General features: G+C 42.0%; 2 protein-coding genes and 1 pseudogene across 2 annotated transcripts; 1 reads left to right on the top strand and 2 right to left on the bottom strand.

Annotated features, from left to right (window-relative positions):
* Positions 1-575: 575 nt before the first annotated feature.
* LOC129354889 (B-cell CLL/lymphoma 6 member B protein-like) lies at positions 576-11,204 on the bottom strand. The gene is made up of 13 exons (XM_055024434.1): positions 10,971-11,204; positions 6,444-6,665; positions 5,394-5,471; positions 5,101-5,315; positions 4,566-4,817; positions 3,807-3,941; positions 3,451-3,643; positions 3,172-3,362; positions 2,981-3,087; positions 2,754-2,897; positions 2,507-2,637; positions 1,468-1,605; positions 576-1,348 (listed from the first exon to the last, which is right to left on the bottom strand). Exons 4-13 carry the CDS (start codon positions 5,298-5,300, stop codon positions 1,208-1,210), a joined length of 1,632 nt encoding a protein of 543 aa, XP_054880409.1. The 5' UTR covers positions 5,301-5,315; positions 5,394-5,471; positions 6,444-6,665; positions 10,971-11,204; the 3' UTR covers positions 576-1,207.
* On the top strand, positions 10,768-19,154 carry LOC129354890 (thyroid receptor-interacting protein 6-like; annotated as a pseudogene).
* A 2,149-nt stretch (positions 19,155-21,303) lies between these two features.
* Positions 21,304-23,578, bottom strand: LOC129354912 (somatostatin-1-like). Its single transcript, XM_055024463.1, is given in 4 exon segments — positions 21,304-21,534; positions 22,706-22,870; positions 22,872-23,008; positions 23,549-23,578. Coding segments are annotated over 4 exon segments (501 nt in total). The 5' UTR covers positions 23,559-23,578; the 3' UTR covers positions 21,304-21,345.
* Between the last annotated feature and the right edge of the window lie 8 nt (positions 23,579-23,586).

Here is a 23,586-nt window from a genome sequence, read left to right as displayed (position 1 = left end):
ATTTAGACAGTTTATAAGCAAAATAAAGTTGACTTGGAGGTGAATTTTACTTTAAATGATAATATTAGGTAAAGAAAACAGGGTGGGAGTATAAATGAAGCCTGGAAAGTCCCGTCAAACTTCCAGTATTTGTCCACAGAGCTCAGACAATAAGCCTTGGTTCATCAGGGAGCAGGAAGCGGGGATGACAGAGGGTGGGAGAGTTCACAGACACCCCATCACCTTCAGGAAGCCCCCGCACGTGTTTGAGTCTCGCGCGCAGCTCGAAAGAGCTGTGACTCTGGAGGAAACAGGTGCCCTCTGCTTCATTGTTTCCACCGCGAGAAAAACACGGAACACGGCCTAAAGAATTGGTGGAATGGATTTGGATTAGGATAAAAAAGACGACACAAAGACACACACACTCTCATGCATAAGATCAATTCAGAGAGGCCGCTTAACCTAACAATCCTTTTTGTTAAACGTGTGAGGAAGTCGGAGTACCCAGAGAAAAGCTACGTATAAAGAAAGAATGTGGTTTCTCCATGCAAAAATTGAAGTATGGACAGTAAAAAAAACCACAAAAGACTTTGAAATGATAGAAAAATTATTTTATTTCAAATTTGTCCTGCAAATGAACTCATACGAATTTAAATGGCTTCAAAACATTTCATTTAAATACCATCATTTGAGTTTATTCTAGTCTTTATTCAGTACAAGAGAACTGATCCCTTTAGTTTGGTTTGAACTCCCAAGATTATAAATTATTTCTTATAGATGCTTAAAAAAAACAATATAGAGGCCCCAGGCCGTCAAGTTAAATACATATTTATGAAAACAACTCATGAAATGCTTCTCTACATTCAGACGAGATGCACGTGTTTCTTTTCTTCCTTCTGTCCACATCCAAGATCTTTCTACAAAATTTTATCAACACACCTTCTTCTCTCTCTCTCCCTATCTTTACATCTCCTCACAATCCTTCATCAACACTTTACTTTGGTCCTTTTCATTCCCTCTTCCTTTATCAACATCCACGCACATTCACACATGGTCCAGACGTTGTTTGATAAAGATGGCTGAAATGTCGTGAAAATAACATTTGCAGTAATTTTAAGGCCAAGATCTAACTTTCAGTTCTTCGTAAGTCAATTAAGAATCAGGCGAATCGTTTTCTGACAGATTTAGTTACAACCGATGTGATCCGGTATGCAGCGATCGGCGCTCCTCAGCAGGCCTGCAGAAGAGGCTGGAAGGGCTCGGTCAGCACCTTGTAGCGGATCTTGGTGTTGGTGATGGCTCCGTGTTTCTGCCGTAGGTGCAGGCGCAGCTGGCTCTTGTGTCGGAAGTGAAGGTCGCACTTCTCACACTGCAACGCGGAAACACAAGCACCCCACAGATTAAAGGTCGGACAGGGTTATCAATCCGGGTTGGCTGGATTTAATTTTGTGCAGGTGGGAGGGTTTGGAAGTTGTTTCTGTTACATACGGAGTAAGGTTTCTCTCCAGTGTGGATGCGCAAATGGCTCTTGAGCGTCTGCAGGTGGCGAAAGCGGGTCCCACAGGTGTGACAGGGGTAGGGTTTCTCACCAGTGTGGATCAGGACGTGGGCCCGGAGGTGGGCAACCTAACACCAGGACAGAGCAAAGGAAAGGTTGAGACCCGACACATTCCAAGAAAACATTTTTTTTCGCTGTCACATTTCACATACTTGTTTGTTTAAGCAAAAAGCTAAAAAAAAAAAAAAAAAAAAAAAAGACATCAATGTTATTTTTAAATACTTAACTAAAAAAAAGAAATATGCAGACTCTTAAAGTATACAGTGGAATCAGTAGTTGTTTTCTTGCAGCTTTTTTTGCTGTCTAATGAAAATCAATACTTGTTCCTCACTTGAATTGCATGTTTTCTTGTTTTTGAAGATTCTGAAGATTGGCTAAGAGAAATGGGCCCCTCTGTCACATCCTATTGAAACCCCAATAAAACAGGAAGTCGTGGACTACTAACTGAAAACTCTTGAACAACAGATTTCCTAAAATCAACAGATTTTAGATTTCCTAAAATCTGTTGTTCAAGGGGATTATGTTGCAAGTCAGTAAATATGCTCAGATTAAAAGATTAAATTGGATTTTTAATTTGATGTTGTGAAACTGATACAAGACAATAAAAGAGGCTTTTGTGCATCTTTACCAGGGGTTGCAGTAAGGGAAACCAGATGGATGGCTGTTGCATGGAACAATTTTTGGCATGAGGTTATATTTTTCTGTAAGTAAATACATTCTAAGCATTGCAATGCTGTGTTGATATTTTTTGGAAGTTAAAACTCATATGTGTTAGTGCTGCCACACCCAGATTAACCAGGTTAAACTAGGTGTAGGCTTTTAAGAACAAGTGTAACTTTTCAAAGCTCATCTAAAATATTAAGATATTTATAAGAAAGCAGAGATTAGAAGTCAGTGTTGACCCATCATGGCTAACTCCTGTAGAATGTGAGGTTCATCAGTTGTTTTAATGCCCCGATCTTTCCTGACCTGAACAAATCGAGCTCCACAGGTGTCGCAGCGGTATGGTTTCTCTCCCGAGTGAATGCGGGTGTGAGTTTTCAGGTTGGCTGGTCGGTTAAACTGAGCTCCGCACACGTTACAGCGATACGGCTTGTCTCCTGCCAGAACAAAATTCACTCCTGTTACACGCTTGTTATTTTTTCTCAACCAAAATATTAAAAAAAATTCAAAATCAGCAATAAAAAGAAACAGAAATATGTGTTGAAAGTTTCACCTGAGCAGACAGATTTGGTTCCCTGAAGAGAGCCAGAGTAAGCGAAGGGCAGGTAGCGATTCTCGCATTTGATTGGAGGTTCGCCGAGTTGGGCAGCTTCCGGATCAGATGGAAGAAGTTTAGGGATAATGGTGCCAGGTGAGCCTGGAAGAGCAAATAAGAAAACAAAAACTGCTTTAGACACCAGATCATTGTTTTTTCTCAATGACCTGTTTGTTTGGGCCTACCTGGCTCCTTCTTGTGGGAGGCAGACCCTTTTGGGAGATCCAGAGAGGGAGGCGGCCCGAGGGGAGGGGCTCGGCCAGAACCCTCGTAGCAGGAGGCCTGCCCCTGTCTGAGGGAAAAATTCAATATATTTACCATAATCGCCTATTTTTTCTTTCTTTATCTTCATATTTCTCGCATTTGTCAGGTTTACCTATCAATCTGACCAGGCACTTCTCCAGACCACGCCTCTGTTGGAGCTTTGAAAGCCAAATCCTGACACTGAACCTCCTCTGAGTCCTCTACTTTCACCGCAGCAGCAGCAGTGCAGAGAGGGTTCAGGATAATGTACTTGTACTTCTTCCAGTTGCAGGCTTTTGGGTCTGGTGCGGCTTTGGTTTCAATCTAAGAAATTGTAAAATTAGTCCTATTTCTTTCAGTTTTCTGGTTAATAACAGCCACCATTTTTTTGAGGGGGTTGGGGGGAACGTACCTCTGGGTTTTTGCTGCAAGTGCTAGACTCGGCAGGAGAGTTTGGATGACAGCTGGATCGGTCTGGGCTGTTTGGGGATAAAGTCCGGGCGTCCAGGACAGATGAGTCAGGATGTTCTTTCACCTCGTCTGACCCAGGCTGGCAGGGTGGGAAAACCCCTGGCTTGAGAAAGCCTTCTGCAACAACAGGGAACCTGCAGGAAAAACAAAGGAAGTTCTGTAATGAGCCCAACCTGCCGACAGACAAAGGCCCACAAGCTGCAGCAGCAGCTGTACTTCTGGCAATGTGCAAATGGAACAAAAATAACAATTTCCTCCGTTTTCTGAGTAATCCGTTTTTGTCATTTGAAGACTAACCTTCTGTCTGCAGCTGCTGGGAGGGACTGCTGGGGTCCTGGACCGGGCAGTAACCCCCCTTTAGGGGACGCAGAGGCTACAGAGACACTGGAGTCCAGCTCCATCCGCGGGTGTCTAGCACTCACGTTCTCTGTGCTGGAAAAGAAACGTCAAAAACATGAAGCAGATTCACAGCACATGCTTAAAGGGGCAGTATTATGTGTTTTTCAAGCACATGGCACCATTTGATAGCTGTAATATCCTAAACATATCAAATATGACTTAAAATAAATGTTGGTTCCTGATTTAGCACCTTGAAATTGGGGATCTGTCTTTTTAACAACTCCTGTTTTTTCTGAATATCCGTCTTGAGGAAGTCATAACAACATTGCTTCTCTATTAACCCTTTAACAACGTTTTTACCAGCATTGCTTTGAGAAGTAACTAAAATAATTTGCTCAGCAGATGCATATTTCCAATAGCTGTCTGCTAGTTGCTGCTGGCTAGTCTGAAGGAACTGGGGGAATCGCTGTGTGGCGGAAGCTCAGAAGTTTGGAAACTGCAGCTCAGAGGAAACTGGAGCTCCGCCCAGACATTTCGCACAGTTGAATGCCGTGGGGGATTAAATAATTTCTCAAACACGCATGAAAGCGTCAAAACAACCTCCTTGCATTTTTTGGATTACGGAATAACATCATGTAAAGTTTAAAAAAGTTGATTATACACGAATCTGCCCATTTGAGAATATCTGGCAGAGGCAGCAGATTTGCAGGCCCTCACCAGTGCAGCTGCATGAAGTCCCTGCATGTGTCCGCCACATGGTCCATCTGCAGATAGGCGGCCACGGCCAGCACGCCCGAGACGATGCTCGGTGTCAGGGGCAGGCGGGAGGTGTACATGAAGTCGAGCAGCAGGGAGACGCAGGACGGGTCCAGGCTGCTGGGGAGAGACACGGTCCCGAGCGGCTCCCTGCTGCCGCCACCACGGCCCTGGAGCATCACCCGGTGGGAATATAGGGAGTAGAAGAACCCGCTACACAGACACAGCGAGGAGGATTGAAATGAGATTAAAAATTGCAATTTCACCAAAATGTGCAGCAGTCTTAGATAGCGGACCAAAAAAAAAAAAATTAGAGGCTTTAAAACAACAAAAGGAGCATTTCTGTCATCTACTGATATGGAGTGGACAAAACGTGAATCTAAGTACAATATGAACAAATTGATTGGCAGCTCTGATGGAGTCGGCCACGCCCCAGCCTCGTTGCCTCCTAGAGCAAACACGGTGCTTCATGCAGCATCTTGACCTTTGCACTAACCTACAGGCCACAAGCACGGCACAGTGCGCCTGCAGCTGGACGCTGCCGACCACCAGGGTGGTGTCAGTCAGGATGCCCCTGTGCCGGAGCTCGTTCAGGTTCAGCAGCACGTCGCTGGAGTGGCGAGTGAACTCCTTCACATATCCCTCAGCCCGCACGGTCTGCCCTCTGTCCGCCCTGTAGACCCCCAACACTTCCATCGGACACGTCTGGATCTGTGGAAAATCAGAAAAGCGTTGTGAGTGTCCTGGAATGGCGCCTGTTTGGACGCGTGGAGCTTCAGAATGACATACCTGGTTTTAACTGATATAATAAATAAACTGGAGTGTCCCAGACACATCCGTTAGGTGAGACCAGCTCCCTACTCGTACCTGCATGACAACAAACAAACAAAAACACAAAATTTTGTCTTTATATCCGTATGATTTTAGGTTCTGAGGATATTTAAAGAAAAATCTGGAGGTACTTTTAGGGGGAAAAAAACAAACTGGAGGTGATGAGTCCTTTCCTAGAACATGCCAATTTGAGATTTTCTTTTAGATTAAAAAGAGGCAAAAATGACTCTTTTCCAATGTTGATAATATATAAAAGAGAAATAAAATGCTCTGCATATTTTCTCATAGAGGTAGAAGCTTTGGACTGAACAAAAAATAGAAGAATCCTCTCACGAGTTGAATGATTTGAATTCACTTTCTCACTTTTATAATTTACTTTTGTCTTCTTTCTTTTAGTCACGTTCAATTAATTTTGTTTTACTTAATTCATTTGTTTTCTTTTGTATTAAAGTCACATTCTCACTGATATCTGCAACTATGTGATCAGAGCCCCTGTTTTGCTTCCAGTAAATATTAAACATTACTTTTGCCAGATCTCTGAAACTACTTTTGTGCTGCTGAGGTTTTGTGCTTTATTTCCAGTTTTTGTGGAAATACAATATAAATGATTTCCAGCCCTGGTTTCACTTTGTTATATTTACAATCAATACAACACCTGAAAATAAGAACTACGTGTAATTACAAGATTATCTCTGTGCAGAGCGAATGTCCTTCACTTTCATCTGCTTTTAATCAAACTCAACCAAGTATATACGCTATTGATCGCTGTGCTTAGCGAATTAAAATTCTTTGTTTTCATAAATCTAATAAGTAGGTGATAAAAGCGAAGGGTATTTTTCATCATTTGACCTGACTATCAAGTAGACAAATTGGTTATTTTTAGTCCCTGAGTTGATTGATTGTTGTATCCCTTCAGTTAAAACACCCAACACAATAAAATCCTTTGCAACCAGACAACAATAAGACAGTCAAAATGGGAAACAAAACAGAAGTGGTCTCAGGACTTACCCCGACCAGCAGGGACGAGAAACACTGCGCGCCGCTTTGCCTTCAGACCCCCCCTGAGTCTGTGTTCAGTCAGCAGCCAGAGGGACGAGGAGCTGGCCTTCACCTTCACACCAACACTGTGACACCGGCTCAACTGCAGGCCCAGCCCTTTATAACGTCTTGCAGGAAACTCCCTTACAACCAGAGTCCCTTGTTTCCTATTTCCTCAATAGCCCACGCGCACTGTGGAAGAGAGGCAGGAGGAGAAAAAAAACGATGGCTGCAGGCTCCGGGCCCCTGAGTATTTTAGTGGCCTACTAGTTTTTCTAAACCCCATGGCTCGGTGAGGAGTAATGGCAGGAAAGCTCGGGGTGTTTGTGTGCCACGCTGAAAAAATATATACTGGAACCCCTTGGGGAGAAGCAGTACGTGCCTGGATGTCCAGGGCTAGAACTGGGGAACATTCCCCACCAACGCTTTCCGACACTTCAGTCCCGTCCAAGAGAGAGGAAACTGCAGGAGAGGAAGCTGGAACTCCATCTTATTGTTTGATAAACCAGCTATTCTTTAATCATTGAGATTTTACCCTTGATCAATGCAAGGTCGTCAGATCTATTAACGCACAACCGCTCCTACTGAGCCTGTGCGGTAAAAAGGTCTGAAGAGCAGCTGATTTTTGCTCATTTTGAGTAAATTTAGTTGGACTTAATTAAGAGATTAGTGACCAAGACTCAGATTCGATGAATGCAACTAAAAGTTGATCACTTTAGCACTGAGCTAACTTTAAATTACAATGTATTTTCACTCAGAATTGAATACACATTTAAGAAATTGTGCTTTAATGGGGGAAAAAAATCAACAAGCGGTATTGATCATTTTGTTTCTCTTGCGGAGGTAATAACCACTCCGGACGCTGAGCGGAAGCCTCTGGCCTGCTGCCCAGGAGGAGAAGTGTTTATGAGGACCAGAAGAGGAAGGAAGCAGGACAAACTTGATCTTTCTAGATGGGAGACACGTTCTCCTGCAAGTGCTGAAAAACAACCTTTCCCCCACCCAAAGTGAGAGAAATGCAGCCGACAGATGTGCAGGAACTCCCCAACACACACACACACACACAGACCCATACACACAGAGCTCTGAATATATCCTGCGAGACTGCACAGAGACAGGGATGAAAACGCCGGTGCAGGACATCCGTCAGTGACATAAAGCAAGAGGGAGACACTGATGGAGAGGGCAGGTAGTCATGGAGCGAGGGGACAAAGGCCAAGAGGTCACAAATAGCTGAAAAACAAGCGGAAAGGTAACTCAGCATCATATCAATGAGGTATCACTCTGAGCGCCGAATAGAGTCGCAGAAAAAGTGAACTTTGAACTAAGATGTTTCCTTTTAAATGTGTTGAACAAGTGACTATGTGAAAAAATATCATCAATGGTAAATGTTGATCGTACAATCTATAGTGAGGGTGATTTAACCAAAATTAGACAGATCATAAGTCACAGACAAAGGTATTTTTACCTCTTTAACTTTTCCACATCCTGTCATGTCACAACCACAACCTTACATTTTGTAGGTTGTTAGGTCCAGTTTGCATTGTACACAAACTGGAAGGAAAAAGATGAATAATGTCCAACATTTTATAAAAACAGAAATCTGAAAAGTGTGTCAGAGATCTGTATTTAGCCTTTCTCTTCTTTGTGGAACCTTCTTTAGTTGTATTTACATCTGCAAGACTTAATTTTTTGGAGGTCATTTTTCTTTGTAATGTAGCTCAGGTGCAGTCAAATCAGATAAAAATATCTGCAGACATAAATTTTCAGTTTTGATGTAGATTGTTAATTGGATATGGGCTTTGACTGGGTCATTCTGATACATAATTATGCATAATAATGGTTGAAACTTTCCATGACTTTGTCTCTACACTGTTTGCTTTCTTCCATTGTTTGAATGCTGCTGCTTTTTTAATGCTCTCCAACCAACCTTTCAGACCTTTACACAACAGTTGCATTTATACTTAAATTGCACAAAGTGTAATTGGTTGCACTGATATTTGGGGTCATCAGATTAAAGGGAGCTGAATACTTATACATGCGACACGCAATACAGTAAATTACTGACAATTGTTTTCATACTGAAAAAAATAACTTCAAGGAAATTTTATCACAGCAGGTAAATCTAACCCTAATTTTGAGACTTCAAAGTTTTAATTAAACATTGCTCAACATGATTTCTGCTCCTTTGAAAATTAGAATCGGAAGCATATTGTTTGCATGGGATGTAGAGTAAGACGAGAGTGTCCTTGTGCTTTAATGTGTTTGGATGGAAGGTTTCATCAATTGTGAGCTTTGTTAAAACGCAAAAAAAGAAAAAAAAACAGAGGAAGAAACCATAAAGGAAAACAACGATTAAGAAAACAGAGTGGGAGATGTAGGTCTCTGCTACTTCCAGGCATTGTGAGAAGAACGGATGAGGGGGGCGGTTGAGGAAAAGTGAGAACATTACTAAACGGGTTCACCAATGGCCGGAAGCCGTTGAGTCTACGCCGTTGGCAGAACCGGGCAACACTCTCTGTGACTTCCTGCATCTAAGCCCATCTGTGAGTGCCCTTCGGCGGCCGACTGGTCTTGTTTGTGATGAAATGAAGAGATTATGTTATTTAAAATCAACATGAAGAGGCTGTACCACCTGTCTGTATTTTACATGTAAGGCTTCCCGCCATTCTGTGGTTTCCTGGTTTGCCTGGAAAGAACTTTTATCCATCTGATAACGTATGGACTGAGGCCATGCTGTGACTTCAAAAGTCCATGTCTGTGCCAAGAGGTTGACAATAACACAGATCTGGGTAAACCGCCTCTTCCTGGTTGGACATATAAGGGCAAACAGCAGAGGAGCAAGAGGAAGAAGGGAGATCCCACGGTAAGCCATTGTTGTTTGTCTTTTCTTTGATGGAAACAGCTCAACATAGAGAGAGAATATATGAATAAATGATGCCATTGAAAGATGTTACTGTGGTAAAGCAGTTCAAGTTCATGTTGGGTGCTGTGGGAAGAGGAAGAGGAAGAAGAAGGGGAAATAGGGTGGGAGTAGTAGTGGGTAAGAGACAGTTGACCCAAATCTGATCATGCGCAAAATTTTAAAGCCTCTCTTGACCTTCATGTGAAATTCACTGTGTGAGGCCGGGGTAGAAAGTAAATTAGGACCAACTTTCCTATGTCGCAACTGTTTCCAAATGATGATTTATTGTACGATTACGGATCATGGGAGTCTTCTTCACTAAACCCTGAATGTAAAACCCACAGGGGGATTCAATGAAGACTTTTCAGCCACAAAATGAGCCGTGTGGAAAACTAAGTACACCCTAGCTGCTTCTGCAGAATTTCGGAGGGAAAGCCTGCTTATCAAAGGCACTTTAATGATACACAGATGTGACCAGTTCAATCCAGCAAATCCAGACTGTGCAATTCTCTAAAATAAACTGTGTCAGACTCTTCGGGTCTCAGCAAATCAAATCCACAAAGCTGATTGCAAGACAAGATGATGGACACGTTTTTGGAAGAATCACAAGGGAGGATGATCTATGAAAAATATGGCAGCACAGCTGACTTGTACCTTAATGAACCCCATTCCCTTTGGAGCAATTTTTTTTGGAAAGGTGACAACAGATGGCAACTAGTGCATAGCACCGTGTTTAGAGAAAACTGAGCCATATTATCAGCCCACACACCTCAAACTTTAAACACAGCAGTGAAGTGATGATGTTTTTGCAGCCACAAGACCCAAAAAAAAGAGAGAATACAAATAAAATATATCTTACGTAACCTGATCATCAACATGAAAAAGTAAAGTAATTTTACTCTATATTACCATATTAAATTCTCTCAAATTGCCTAGTGTCTACCTTTCATGCTTTTCTAACCTATCCGATGTCACATAGTATTATATCATATTTTTGTTAATGTATCAAGCTGCATTCCAAATTATAATAAAATTCTAAGATACTCTGTGATGTTGCATTAAGTCAAATCATATCATGTCATTTTGTAACTTTATGGATAATTGTTGTTTCAGGTTGTAATTTAATCTATTTTGTCACATAATTTCATAAGTTAATGTATGATATCACATCATTCCTAATGTCACCTATTGTATAATTTTGCATTATATCATAAATCACTTATTAAATTTGTCTATCATGTTATACCATATGGCATATGCCCTTAGTCTAATTGCATAATTGCCCAAGTCCTATTTTTTAAAATGGGACTTAGGTAATTATGCTAAGAATATCACATTTTAACCTATAATGCGTAGTGTTATATTAATATATCTTGTCACATTGTAACATCGTGTAAAATGCTGTATATCACGATAACGTATCGTCTAACTGTGTGCTTTTATTTTGAAACGCTGCTGTCGTCAGCTACGTCACTCAAAGGAACGCAGCCAGTAGCTGCTGCTGCTGCTGCTAAAGGCCTTCGGATCCCTGACAAAGTAGGTTAACAAAGCTTCAGCAAACACTGAGGATTTCCCGGATAACTTTCACTAACCTGTGGAGGTTTGAACGGAGGTGTAGGCCGCGTTAGTGTGTCTGGTTTCGGGGCGGCGGGTGTGGGTCGCCGCATTGTTTCCTGTTCGGTCGTGTTGAAAGTTAGCCCGGGGGGGGGGCAAAGGCACGATCTCCGCTCGACTTCATAACACGGTGGGAAACTCGTCAACGGAGCCGCTATTACAGTCAATTACCGCCGCTTTCCCTGCATTGTGGGTTAAATGATGTCATCCGCGGTAAGTTTTTCAGTAATGAGAGGCATGTAACGATTCAGGACGGGATTTAAAGTCAAAGGTTCTTCAGTTTCTGCTAAAGTCAGACCGTTAACTCAGCTCGGATAGAGAGTGGTTCCCCATCACAGTTTGCTAATGTTTGACTCGGTTTACCGATTTGATTTTGTTCTGTTTGTGTAGATGAGACCAAGACAAAGAGGACAGTAGAGCTGACATAAAAAGGTAGGAAAAGCTTTGCTTTTATTTATATACGAAATTCCACATTCAGTTCCGTTTGTTTTGTTTATATTTTTTTACACTTGTTTTTTTGTTGTTGTTGTTGTAAGATTAATGTTCTGTTTTTATAGGCACATGAAAATATAAAATCCAAATGTTTGCTTTCAAATTAAAAGCCATTTTCTTATAGAAACATTAAAAAGTTTAATAAAACAAAACAAAAAAATTGCAATTTATATTTGAAACTTTTACATTTTGGACCATATTTATGTTATATACACATATGCCAGCACTAGAGCAGATTTATTGTATTTTTTTTTAAAGTATGCTGGTTATTGTTTTGTTGCTTGATGCTTGTCTAACTTTTTCTTTTGACCTCTAAGCTTTGCAGTGCCTGTCACATATAAACAACAACTACAGCTGTGATGGGATGAAATTGCAGGGATTAATTTTCCTCGGATTTGGGCGTCTGCGCTCATCCAGATTCAGACAGGCAATAAATAATTAAAAAAAGAAAAAGTGGGTTTGGTGGACCCTCCCTCCCCCCTCCTTCCATACAGACACAGTTTGATGAATGCTGACCCTGCAGGGTTTAAATGCCCGACAAAACAGCCACACAGACAGGACGTCTAAAACAACAAAGAAAGTACATTTTGTTATTTGGAGCTATCGTTTTAATCCTCTTAGCCACATGGTTGGTGACACGGTCCACATGCAATCAGTGTGAGTGGGTTGTTACTGTCTCCACGCCGACTTTACATCTGTTTAATTTCGCTTGTGTTTGAATCTGGATAAATTAGATAGTTTTAAGAGCACAAAACAGTTTCTTGTTTAGATGTGATTTTCTCAGTGGTTTTCACTTCAACCTCTAAACTAGGAGTCTTTCATTAGATTTCTATCCATGTCTTTGTTTGTCTTTCCATTTCTCCACCTGTGTCTCCATCCATTCGTCCATTCGTCTGCCCATTTTTCTATCTGTTCAGTTGGCTTGTGTATGTGCTCTTTCATCATCCTTCTGTCCGTTTGTTGAAAAACTGGGTTAATTTAAACCTGGAAAAGTGTATAATTTTGACTTGAATCTACGTAGAAACTTGAGTCTGAGCACCAGCGTACTTACACAGACACAGACAGGTGGCGCTACACATGTTTGAGTACGAAAACCACGATCAGCAACCCGTCAGAACGAAGGAAGCTGAAAACTGAGATAAATGTCTCTTTGACTTTCCTCAAAGCAAGCGGTTTTAAACTCTGCAGGCATGGAAACCCGAGATGAGTGTTTCTTTCACTGTTCAGAAGAGCTTGCTCACAGTAGGCGCCTCTGTTCCCCACTTATTTTCATTTAGTTTATATAAACTGGGATTAAAAGAACTCATGATCAGTAAAGTTTGTTGTTCCTCAAGTCTCGTTTGATCGTTTCTGTTTGGTGACGTTTTATTACAGACAGCGCTGCGTGCTCGTTGTTTTTCCAATTGGCCCGACTTCTTACTTACATAATCATCATATCCCGAAAGCCTTCAGGTGCAGCTCAGCTGTCGGCTTTCGCCGTTGATGTTTATCCCACACGACGCATTGTTTAGAGCCAGGTGTTCGCACGGACACAGATAAATATCACTATGGAGCCGCTTCCTGTCTCGATTTGTCTCGGCTTCAGGTGGAAACGCGCGACACCTGTGTGTAAACACCCAAACACAATAACTATTGTGGATTAACACCTGCTGGCGTTCCTGTGCGTTTGTATGATTTTTTTTTCTTTTTTGTGGCTCGAGGTGCAAACAAAAGCATTAAACTCATTTCTTTTTTCCTCCTCTTCTTTTCAAAGTCCATTGTTCAGCCTGCGAGCCTCCTGTTACCATAGGAAACAAACTCTGGAGCATCCTGCAGTTTCCATTGGTTACCAGTTACATAAAGAAACAAGAGCCATGTTTTTTATATATATATATATTAAAATTAAAGTGAGAAAAATGAAACGTGTGGTTTTTCTGATCGCAGAATCCTGCCATGTCTGGTCCCACCTGGCTGCCGCCGAGGACTCTGGACAGCCCAGAGCGATCCGTCCCCCAGATGTCCCACTCTGCAGGACCTCCGATCTACCAAACCGTCAACAAGAAGGGCGTGGCCGACTTCAGGCCAAAATACGCTCCCTATGACCAGAACGGAGGAGCGGGGATGACCAACAGGTACATGGCGACTGGACCCACAGGTGAGAACGATGCAGTTTACAACATAAGAGATTTCTGATATACGGAGAACAAAATCAGCATTTCAACCCTTTACTTCCTGTCCTGAAGGTTGAGTTTATTCATCCACCTTCTGTTGTAGTTTATGCAGATTCTGTATTAAAAGTCTTTGTTCTAGGAAAAAAAAAATCAGTAAAATTGTTGTGAAGTTTCCCTTGAAATCTTCCACATTTTGTTACACATCATGTGGCAAACCAACATGAAGCAGTGTAACTGTGAAGTCAATGGAAATTCTGCTTTTAAAACATTTCATACCAAAAGAAATGTTCGGTGTTTGTTTCCAAACCTCCAAAAGTCAACTCTTCTCTGCCGTTACGGCTGCAGAATTCGACTCCACCAGTTTTCAGGTCTGCAGATGGAAATGTTTGCCCGTTCTTCTTTGGAAAATAGTTCAAGGATGGGGAACATCTGTGCACTTCGGTTTTCAAGCCTTGTTATAGATTCCCAGTTTGACTTCGACTTTGACTAGACCATTCTGTCTTAGAGTTTCTAAGAAAAGTCTAGACATGCTCATCGCAGCAACGTGACTAACACTGACTTTGTTTAGTAATCATTAGCAGTGATGACAAGAGGAAGTTTTTAACAAAGAATGTCGTTTGGGCAGATGAGTAAAGTGCTCTCTGTGAATTCTTTATCTTCTGTAAACGTTTTCACCGTTGAACAATTAAACTCTGCTTTAAACCGGTGGATGTTTTAGTTTGAGTCACGGCTCCTTTTTCTCTGTGTTGAAATCGCTTTCTGGGAGAAACACAGCGGAAGACGAGGCTTCAATTTTGTTAGTTTTCACAGCTTTGCTTCTCAAAACTAAATTACTCATTCTGATCTCAGTGTTTTAACCTCAGGAAAAACTGAAGAAGTATAAGCTGTCAGTGATGCTCTTTTCCTTCTTTAACATTTAACAAAATAACTGCATAACTGTTGGATTTTGGCACAAACTTTTTATTTTGAACTCCAAACCTTCAACATAAGTGTCAGTTTACTCTGAAACACATTTTTCAGTAGAAATTAAAAAGATATTAAACTACTGATTTAAGTGTTCATAACGGCATATAGGCCTGATTATATCAGTTTTATTGTCGTTGTTGCCAGGTGGGCCCGTTCATCACTCTGGTGATACTACTCTCCCCCTCACGGCCCCAAAGACGATCGAGGCTGGAGCTCTCACATGGACGGCTATGACATGATGGTGGTGAAGTTTCTGCTCGACAGCTTTGGCTGGCGTCACATTTGTTTGACCCCTGGTGAAGTAAAATCATCCAACCCTCAATTTTGGTTTGATTTTTGTTTCTATTTCTCCTCCGAAGACCCTGAAGGCCTCGTCAGAATGCATGGCATCATGATTTCTTCAAAACACCAAAATATTTAAAATATGAAAACTGAACAAATGCTCTGAACTCTGCCAAAATCTGAACATTGATTGCTCTTTCAGCAAAAAAAAGAAAAAAAAAAGAAATTGAACAAAATTAAAGAAACAATGTTCTTCGTGCCCATATCAGTCTTTAGGCATAAATCATTTATAAAACCTGTGAAATTTGAAGGAAGGCGAAGTGCTGTCCTTTTGGCAAATGTTGGTTGTATGCACAGTGCCATTAATTTTCACACAAATTCATTAATCAAAAATAGTAATACATTTTTTTTTTCATTATGATTATGTACTCAGTTACATTTTTCTATTTTCAGTTTGAGATGATGAACCGAAGTAAAATATTAATTTGGTTAACACATCTTCACAGTGAGAGCCAGTCATTTCTACATCTAATAACCTTCATGAGGAATGATGTCATCACGACATTTAATGTTCCAAAGAAATGTATCGACTTTAATGCAAATGCAGGAAGTAATTTCCTCATTTGAACTTTTTGTTTTAGTTGGAAAAACAAAAATGTCAATTTGACGGTTGTAGGGAAAGAATTTACAAGTAAAGAAGTTGTGGGCACAAATTGTAAATTTAGTTGTTTTTGTGAATATTGAGAAGTTTCAGGAAACGACAAGTCAATTATTTGAATTTCTTTCTTAGACAGGAAATCAGTTCCTCCATTATTATTATTATTATTATTATCATTATTGTCACAGTTCTGATTACAGACTTGTCGTCCCCTGAAGAGTCAAATATTGAAATTATCACTGAATTTACGAACTAAAGTGTCATTGATTGTTTTGGTTTCGTTCAGCACCGTGGCTCTGAAAAACCCGCCACCTACCACTCCAAGATTGATGCCGACATCGACTCCCTCACCAGTATGCTGGCCGATCTGGACAACCATCCGCAGGACGCCAGCAACCAAGTACTGAAACGACTAACACTGAATCTCTGCAATAAGAGAGTTCTCCTTATTTTGAGTAAAACTAACCGTGACATGTGCCTCCTCTCAGCTCTATGACAACGTGCCTTACAACAAATACATCTCAGGGGATCACTACAAGTCTGCGCACCAGAGCGCAGCCTCCACTCAGGGTCGGCCGTCCATGGGCTACAACTCACCCCCAGAGTCCGTTTCACCCGGCCCCTCCGTATCCCGGCGAGCACGCGGCCCCCCAGTACTCCCACCAGCAGGACTTCTACTCCACTTCCGCCCCGAAGCCGTATCCGCAGCCGTCCCGGCGTCCTACACCACCGCCTCTACCCCTACCGGGCCCCGCTTCAGCGTCCAGGTCAAGACGGCGCAGCCCGTCACCTACTCGCAGACGGGGCGGCAGGCGGAGCAGGCCTACACCCCGCCCCCTCCCCGTCAGCACGTGTCGCCGCGGCCCCCGGCCCAGACCCAGACGGGCCAACAGGGCTGGTACCCGCCGCACCCGGCCTCGCAGGTCCAGGAACTGCACTCTGAGGTGGGCTACAAGGGCCACAACCCGGGGTCCGGAGGAAGAGTTAACCAGGTTCCTCTGTCGAAGAGAGGGATAGAGAAGACCCAGACAGCACAGACGCCTTCCTATCAGTCCAGCAAGGTAAACGCATCGACACGCTTTGGTCACCGCCTCACGGCTTGGGGAGTCGTCTAGTTCCTCTCTAGGTAACTCTAGAGAAAACCCTCCAGATTTTTATTTACGGTAGGATGATGATGCTCAGGTTTCAAGAAGCTGAGTGATGTAGATTTTTATCCTAATCTGATTTCAGTTTGTCCATATGTGCCCAAAAAGCCTATGAAATACCCAATTTTATTGCTTATAAATCAGAAGGAATTTAAGAGTTGATCTGCTTATCAATTTGTGAAATTTTAGCGAGATGTTTTGCACTAAAAAGTCCTTTAAAGGTTGAGATTTATCCAGCAAATCCATAAATCCTGTCCCGTTTAGTTGTGACGACTGGGGGACCTCTGGAGATGATGATGATGATGATGCAAAGAAAGATTTTACTGAAAATCAAAAATATTATGGACAACCCTGATCATCCTCTTCATTGAAAAACAGAACATCTTCAGTCAGAGGCTTCTTCAAATTTGCTGCAGTACAAACTGTGACAGGAGAGCTTTCCTGCTGACAGACTCCACCATGTACAATAACTTTAATTTTTTAACATTAATTTTAATTAATGGCTTATAACATTTAACTTTCCTTTGTTTTTAATTGAATTGAAATTTGAGGTTGTAAAAAACTGAAATTTCGATGTGAAAAACAAGCAAAGAACTTTTTGTTTCCTTTCCTCCAGCAGGGGGCAGCACCATCGAGGCCTGAGGAGGAACTGGACCGGATCACCAAGAAGCTGGTTTACGATATGAACCACCGCCTGCAGAGGACTATTTGGTGCCACACATTTAGTTTTATTTTCTCTGTCGTGGTATTTTTATTTTTTTTTTTTTTTTTATTTTTCTTTTTTGGATGCTTTTGTTAAAGCTTTAAGTTGCTGGTTTGCTCTCAGGTCGCTGCGCCCGCTGCGGGGACAACGTGGTGGGTGACGGCAGCGGCTGCATCGCCATGGAGCAGGTGTTCCACGTGGAGTGCTTCACTGCATCACCTGCCACGCCCGGCTGCGAGGCCAGCCGTTCTACGCCCTGGACAAGAAGAGCTACTGTGAGAAATGTTACATCGTAAGTGAGGGAACCAGACGAGATCCGACCGACCAGGAGGTTTGTTGTGTTTTAGCTGATCTAATCCTTCCGACTGGTTTTGTTTCAAGAGCACGTTGGAGCGCTGCTCTAAATGCTCGAAGCCCATTCTGGACCGGATCCTGCGGGCCATGGGGAAGGCCTACCACCCTCGCTGCTTCACCTGCGTGGTCTGTAACTGCTGCCTGGACGGCGTGCCGTTCACGGTGGACGCCACGTCTCAGATACACTGCACAGATGACTTCCACAGGTACGCCGCGGCGCCACGCGCCTCGCTCTGCCAATGGCGTGGTTCTGACGTTTTGAATCGCGTTTCTCTGACAGGAAGTACGCCCCTCGCTGCTCTGTTTGCGGCGAGCCCATCATGCCCGAACCGGGCCGGGAGGAGACGGTCAGGATCGTAGCTCTGGAACGCAGCTTCCATGTTCACTGCTACGTTTGTGAGGTGAGCGAGCTGTTGAGTGAGTTTATGTGAATTATTCTTTGTTTCAGGAGGGAATTATAATGCAATAAATAAAACGGTTCTCAAAATTAAGTGAACGCAAGTTGAAATTTACTCTGGATTTTTGCTAATCAATGAAAAAACTGATTTTCAAAAGGCTTATAACAACGTCTGAATCTCATAATGTTAACATATTTGAGCTTGTATGATTTCAGCCTGATGTGGATTAGAGAAAATCTACAATAAATCCTAACACGTGAATCAGTTTCCTGTGTTTAAAACCAACAAAAAGCGTCAGAGTGTCATTAAAAAGCCCAAAATTGATTGCACATTTATACCAACTAATGATTTAACTCGGTGTTGTCTTGAAGTGACTCAAATGTGCGTGTCCCTCAGGAATGCGGCCTCCTGCTGTCGTCTGAAGGCGACGGTCGAGGCTGCTACCCGCTGGATGGACACATCCTGTGTAAGAGCTGCAGCGCCCGACGCATCCAGGACCTCTCGGCCAAAATCTCCACCGACTGCTAACGGCGCTCTTCCTCTGTGACGCACCCAGACCCGGTCAGCGCGTTGAGAACGGCACAAACGCGTCCGCGCAGCGTTCAGACATCGTTAACATTTCTTCCCCCTCCCTCCTCCCCGTCTTTTCTTTGTTGTTACCGACAGTCGGTATTGCAGTGAAATCGCACCGTTTTTGTCGCTCTCGGTGCGTCGTTGACTAGTACGACGGTGGCCTGACCTGCAGGCAGCTTGGGCTCCACTCTCCCTTTTTGTTCATTTCGGTACAAATTATATCTCAGTTTTAGCATAATATCATCTCATGGGAGTCGCACAAATTATGATAATCAGAAAAAAACCCTACATTTTTGTAAAAAATACAACAAAAAAAACACAATCAAAGTACTGAGATGCCTCACAGTTTAAAAGCACAGAGTACAACGTAATACTGTGATTGTACATATCGCACTGGTTTGGTTTGTAGCCTTTAGAGCAGGTGAATTTTGCTGTGAAGTAATTAACCCTCATAGTACAAGAAAATGTAGACGAGACGAAGTGCAGTTTAAAAACAACCAGTTTTCACTCCTCAAGCTTCTACAGAACCCTAAAACGCTCCAGGTCGGATTGTTTGCCCTCGCAGAATCGTGTCATTTAGCTCCTAAAGTGATCTCGAATGTTTTTAAGAAAAGACATTAAGCTTTTTTTTTTTGTTTTTTTTGGGTGTTTGACGTTGTTTTGTTGATGCTTTTGCCTGTTACATTAGAAATGGAGGTGCAATGACAAATGCTTCTGTCTTCCAAAGGAAACAGGGCAAAGGTCACTTCTGTTTAGCCTCAAGAGTTCAACGATGTGCCATTAAGAGCAAAACCTGCTCGCCTAAAACTATTTCTACAGAAATGTTAAAATTATACCCAATTTATAGGGGTTGAAGTGTATTTCTTTTCTTTTTTTTTAGGATTGACATAAAAGTTAATCGAGAGCTTATTTCTCCCTCAAAAAGACTTTATTCCAGGACGAGACGCTGGTGAGGTTGTGTTTATCCTTGCACTACTTGGCAGCGACAGTATTAATTGTGCTTTGCACCGCTCCAAGCCAGCCTTTATGGGAAAGAGAGAAGTGGAATCTGCTTTTGAAATGGTGTAGAAAACACAGCAGCTCCAGTCTGGGCATGGGCCGGCGTGAGACTCTCGGTAGGACAACCGAGGTTTCATGACACAAAACACACTCCAGAATGGCAATGCTTCATTCCAATTCTGCCAAAAACATATAACATATAAATGATTGCAATTATAATACCTAGAATTATCTGTGATTTAGGAGTAATTTTTTAACTAAACTCGCTTATTCAGAATATTATTGCCTTTTTAGTCGCTCTGCTGTTTAGTAGCAGAAACAGTCAGACTATCTGCACATGTAGCTGGCCTGCAATCAGCTACTTTTACGGTAATAAAAGTGCGCTGCCCCGGTTTACCCAGCATGACTAATTGTTTATATATATATAATTGGAATTATTTATATGAAAGAAAACCAAATTTGCCTTAAACGTAAGCAAGGGGAAGTACAGCAGCCATCTGCAGCAACAGGTGGGGGAGGGGCAGCACTGATTTACTCTCCGGTTCATCCAACGAGAGAAAACTCCATGGACTTGCTTCTCTTTAGTTTAACTATTTTTCTTGTTTTGATGCCATAACTTTGTAAAAAAAAAAAAAAAAAAAATCTGCCCATGCCTGATATGGACTCTTTGTTTTTTCCACTTTCCTGAAGCAAATAATCAGAATTTTGTGAATGATAAATTGCTATAAAATCTAATTTTGATTTATGCACATTGGTGTTTTAGGCCTCTAATGCAGAAAGTCTTTTAAGACCCGGGACGCCCCCTCAGCTTCACAGCTATTGCAGGTCACATAACGGATCTTCTGGACGATTTTGTCGATTCTTATAAGAACAAATCATAAAGAAAACGACAGTAAATGTTTTTGTACCTAGAAGCTAAAATGTTTAAAACTTCAGAAATGCAGAACATGAAATGGAAAATGTGTAGCATCCCTGTTTTCCGTCCTTTTTATTTTATTTTTTTTTTTGTACGCGTTTAAACCTAAAGGGCTACAGATTTGACAGCCTTACCTCAAGGCTTTCATCTCGGTGTCGTAATAATCCTGCTTGGTTGACTGTGAATTTAGCTGAAACGGTTCGGATATTTCTCCTGTTACTTGGCCTCGTGACGTATTTTTACTGCGCTTTCATCACTTGAGGTAAACGTTTCATCGTTGCTCAGACGACGTTTTACGGTCCTGAATTACGCCGGCTTCATTTGTGTGCTTTTCAAGATGTTGTGAACCGATCCTGCAAGTGTCAGATTTACTCTTGGCGCCATTTCTTGGCGGGCTGAATAAACATGTTAAATAATAAAGACCAAGTATTTTATTGAACGTGGAGAAAAGGGTGGATATTTATCTCGACACGTTATTTGTGAACAAATTGCTTTGTATTAAGACACTTCTATGCATTTATGCTACTTTCCTGGTCCAGTAACAACAATATGTTGTTGCCTGATGTAGTAAATGAAGGATCAAAAATTATCTTTCATTTCAGAAGAGTTTAAATACCTTGACTTATACATTTCAGGTGACAAAAATACTTGTTGCTTTGCAGTGGCTTGTTTAAAAACACAATTACTCCAGGTTTAGAGGTCCCAAAGCGTCTCATGCTAACAGGAGGTGAAAGTCTTCCAGAAGAAGTTTCGGCAGCCTGCTTTGCGCTCTCGGTGGGTGAAGCGGACGTGTCGTCTCATCAGCCTCTGCCTGCCTCCGCGTTCGTCCTCCTCCTCCTGCATCTCTTCTCCTCTGGACGCCATCAGTTCAGACATGAACCTCAGCAGGAGCAATCCGGTTAGATCCTGAGGGAGAGCAGAACCGGGAAACTGGACTTTATGACATCACTGCTTCTGATCACTGATTGCTTGGAAAAACGTCAACCTAATTTGTGCTAGGTACTTTGGGTTATGTACACTTAAATGACTGCTTCATGAGAATAAATGAACAGCAACCCTAATACATAAATGATTTACTGAAAATAGCAGCATTGGGTTGTAATTGAGCCCTGAGAGACGTCAGCAGCATTAAATGTATAAAGCGTCCCAGACGGATCCCACAGGACTAAAAAGCATCTGCTTCCTAAACTCTGGTACAGAAATTAATATTCTCCACTGGAAATAATGTATTTTAAAACTATTTCAGCCTGGAAGTTTCTTTTAAAAGCTCACCCACACTGTTGTCCAACATTTGCTGCTACAAGAGTTTGAGTTTGCTGTCCTGTTCAAATGGCGAACGCCATGTTGTGGACAAACCTAGAAATTGACAGCCTTTCCTCCAAAAAGGCATTTTTTCTCTTTTCTAAACAGATATTAGTGTCACTTGAAATAAAAAGGTGGAGGAACTCTTTGGTAAATTTGTTATAGCTTTTTTGTTTTGCGATTAAGAATAAATCAAGTATAACACACACAAAAAAGAAGATTAGAAAGAGTAGAAATAGCATCACTAGTAATGTCAGAATAACATGACATGTGACAGACATGCCTTTTGTAAATGTAAATTTGTACTTTATAAAATACATTTAATGACAAAGATGTTGTTTTTTTTAGCGCACAAACATCCTGAGCCAAATTAAATCTGAACAATGAGGCAGTTTCAGCATTCCCACCTCATTCCACTTTATTTTCAATATTTTAGCTTCAAACACAAAGCAGAATCTCAATTTGTCTTATTACTGATTGTATTTTGTAATGGAAAAGAAAAGGTAATCCTCCAAGCCATCATCCCCAACTCACCTATTTATTCTGTGGAGATTGAGGGAAACAAGCAGCAATTGAGGAAAAATGAAGCATGCAGATGCAAAGCATAAAAGTATAAAAGCAAAAGGAACAATAAGAGACTGAATAGTAATGGGAAATTTCCAACAAATTGCATCCAACACAGTCCAAATAGAATTGTAATGAAAACGACTAAATGCCCGTAGTATCTTCTAAGAGTCGATCTAATCAGACCAGATGTATCGGTTATTGAACTCACCTTATCACCGATCAGTTCTGCTTGTAGGGTTTCCGTGAGTTCGTCCATCTGTGGAGCAGAGCTGACGTGGAGCGCCAGCACAGAGGAGCACAAAGCCACGACCAGCACCTTCATCTGAGAGCGAAGCATCTTCACAAACCCCGAACCCGTCCCGGATCTGGAAAACTCCCAACAAGTCGAGCGACGTGTGGCCGATGGCCGCCGTGTAGAACTGATAAATAGAGTCCTTCATCTTCAAGTCTCCCTCATCCTCAAGCCAACGCAGGGCTGTGATTGGTGGAGGAGATGACCTCAGGAGATGACCTGAGTGTTTTGACAAATCTGAAAACACTCACAAACATTGACTGGGTGATTTAAACACACACTGAAACACCTTTACATTTCACCCAAACTTTTAACGTAATTATATTAATTATGTTTGTCATAATTAGCAGCAGTTGGGAGTTTTGCACGCCGGGGTCCCATCAGCCGCCTGCAGCGCGGCGCTGTTCCTGACCCGATGTGACTCAAATGTTACTGGGTGGAGACGGCCGACTGGCCCACCGCTCACATTATCACTTTGAGTTAAAGGAGGATGAAATTTAAGGGGACTTATTGCCTTAATGTCATGCTGCAAGTACACGACTCGTATTTAGAAATTAAACAAAGAAAGGTGAAGACGTTTGTGAGAAGCGAAAAACTGAAGGCAGATGCCTAGGAGCCCGGTGGTTTTTATTTTTGAGCCAGTTGGCAGATAATTTAAAGATGGGAACGTTTTCACCTAAAGGATCTCCACGGTGTTTTAAGTGATGTTACACCACATGGATTTGCGAGTGCTTCTAGTTTTATTCTGGTCCAGCTTACCTGGGAACATGTGTCACACTTAAATGTTCCAGAGCATC

The sequence above is a fragment of the Poeciliopsis prolifica genome, unplaced genomic scaffold (genome assembly GCF_027474105.1).
Source record: "Poeciliopsis prolifica strain line A6 unplaced genomic scaffold, Auburn_PproV2 SCAFFOLD120, whole genome shotgun sequence".
In the NCBI taxonomy this organism is placed as follows: Eukaryota; Metazoa; Chordata; class Actinopteri; order Cyprinodontiformes; family Poeciliidae; genus Poeciliopsis; species Poeciliopsis prolifica.
This window is presented reverse-complemented; position numbering and strand designations above follow the sequence as displayed.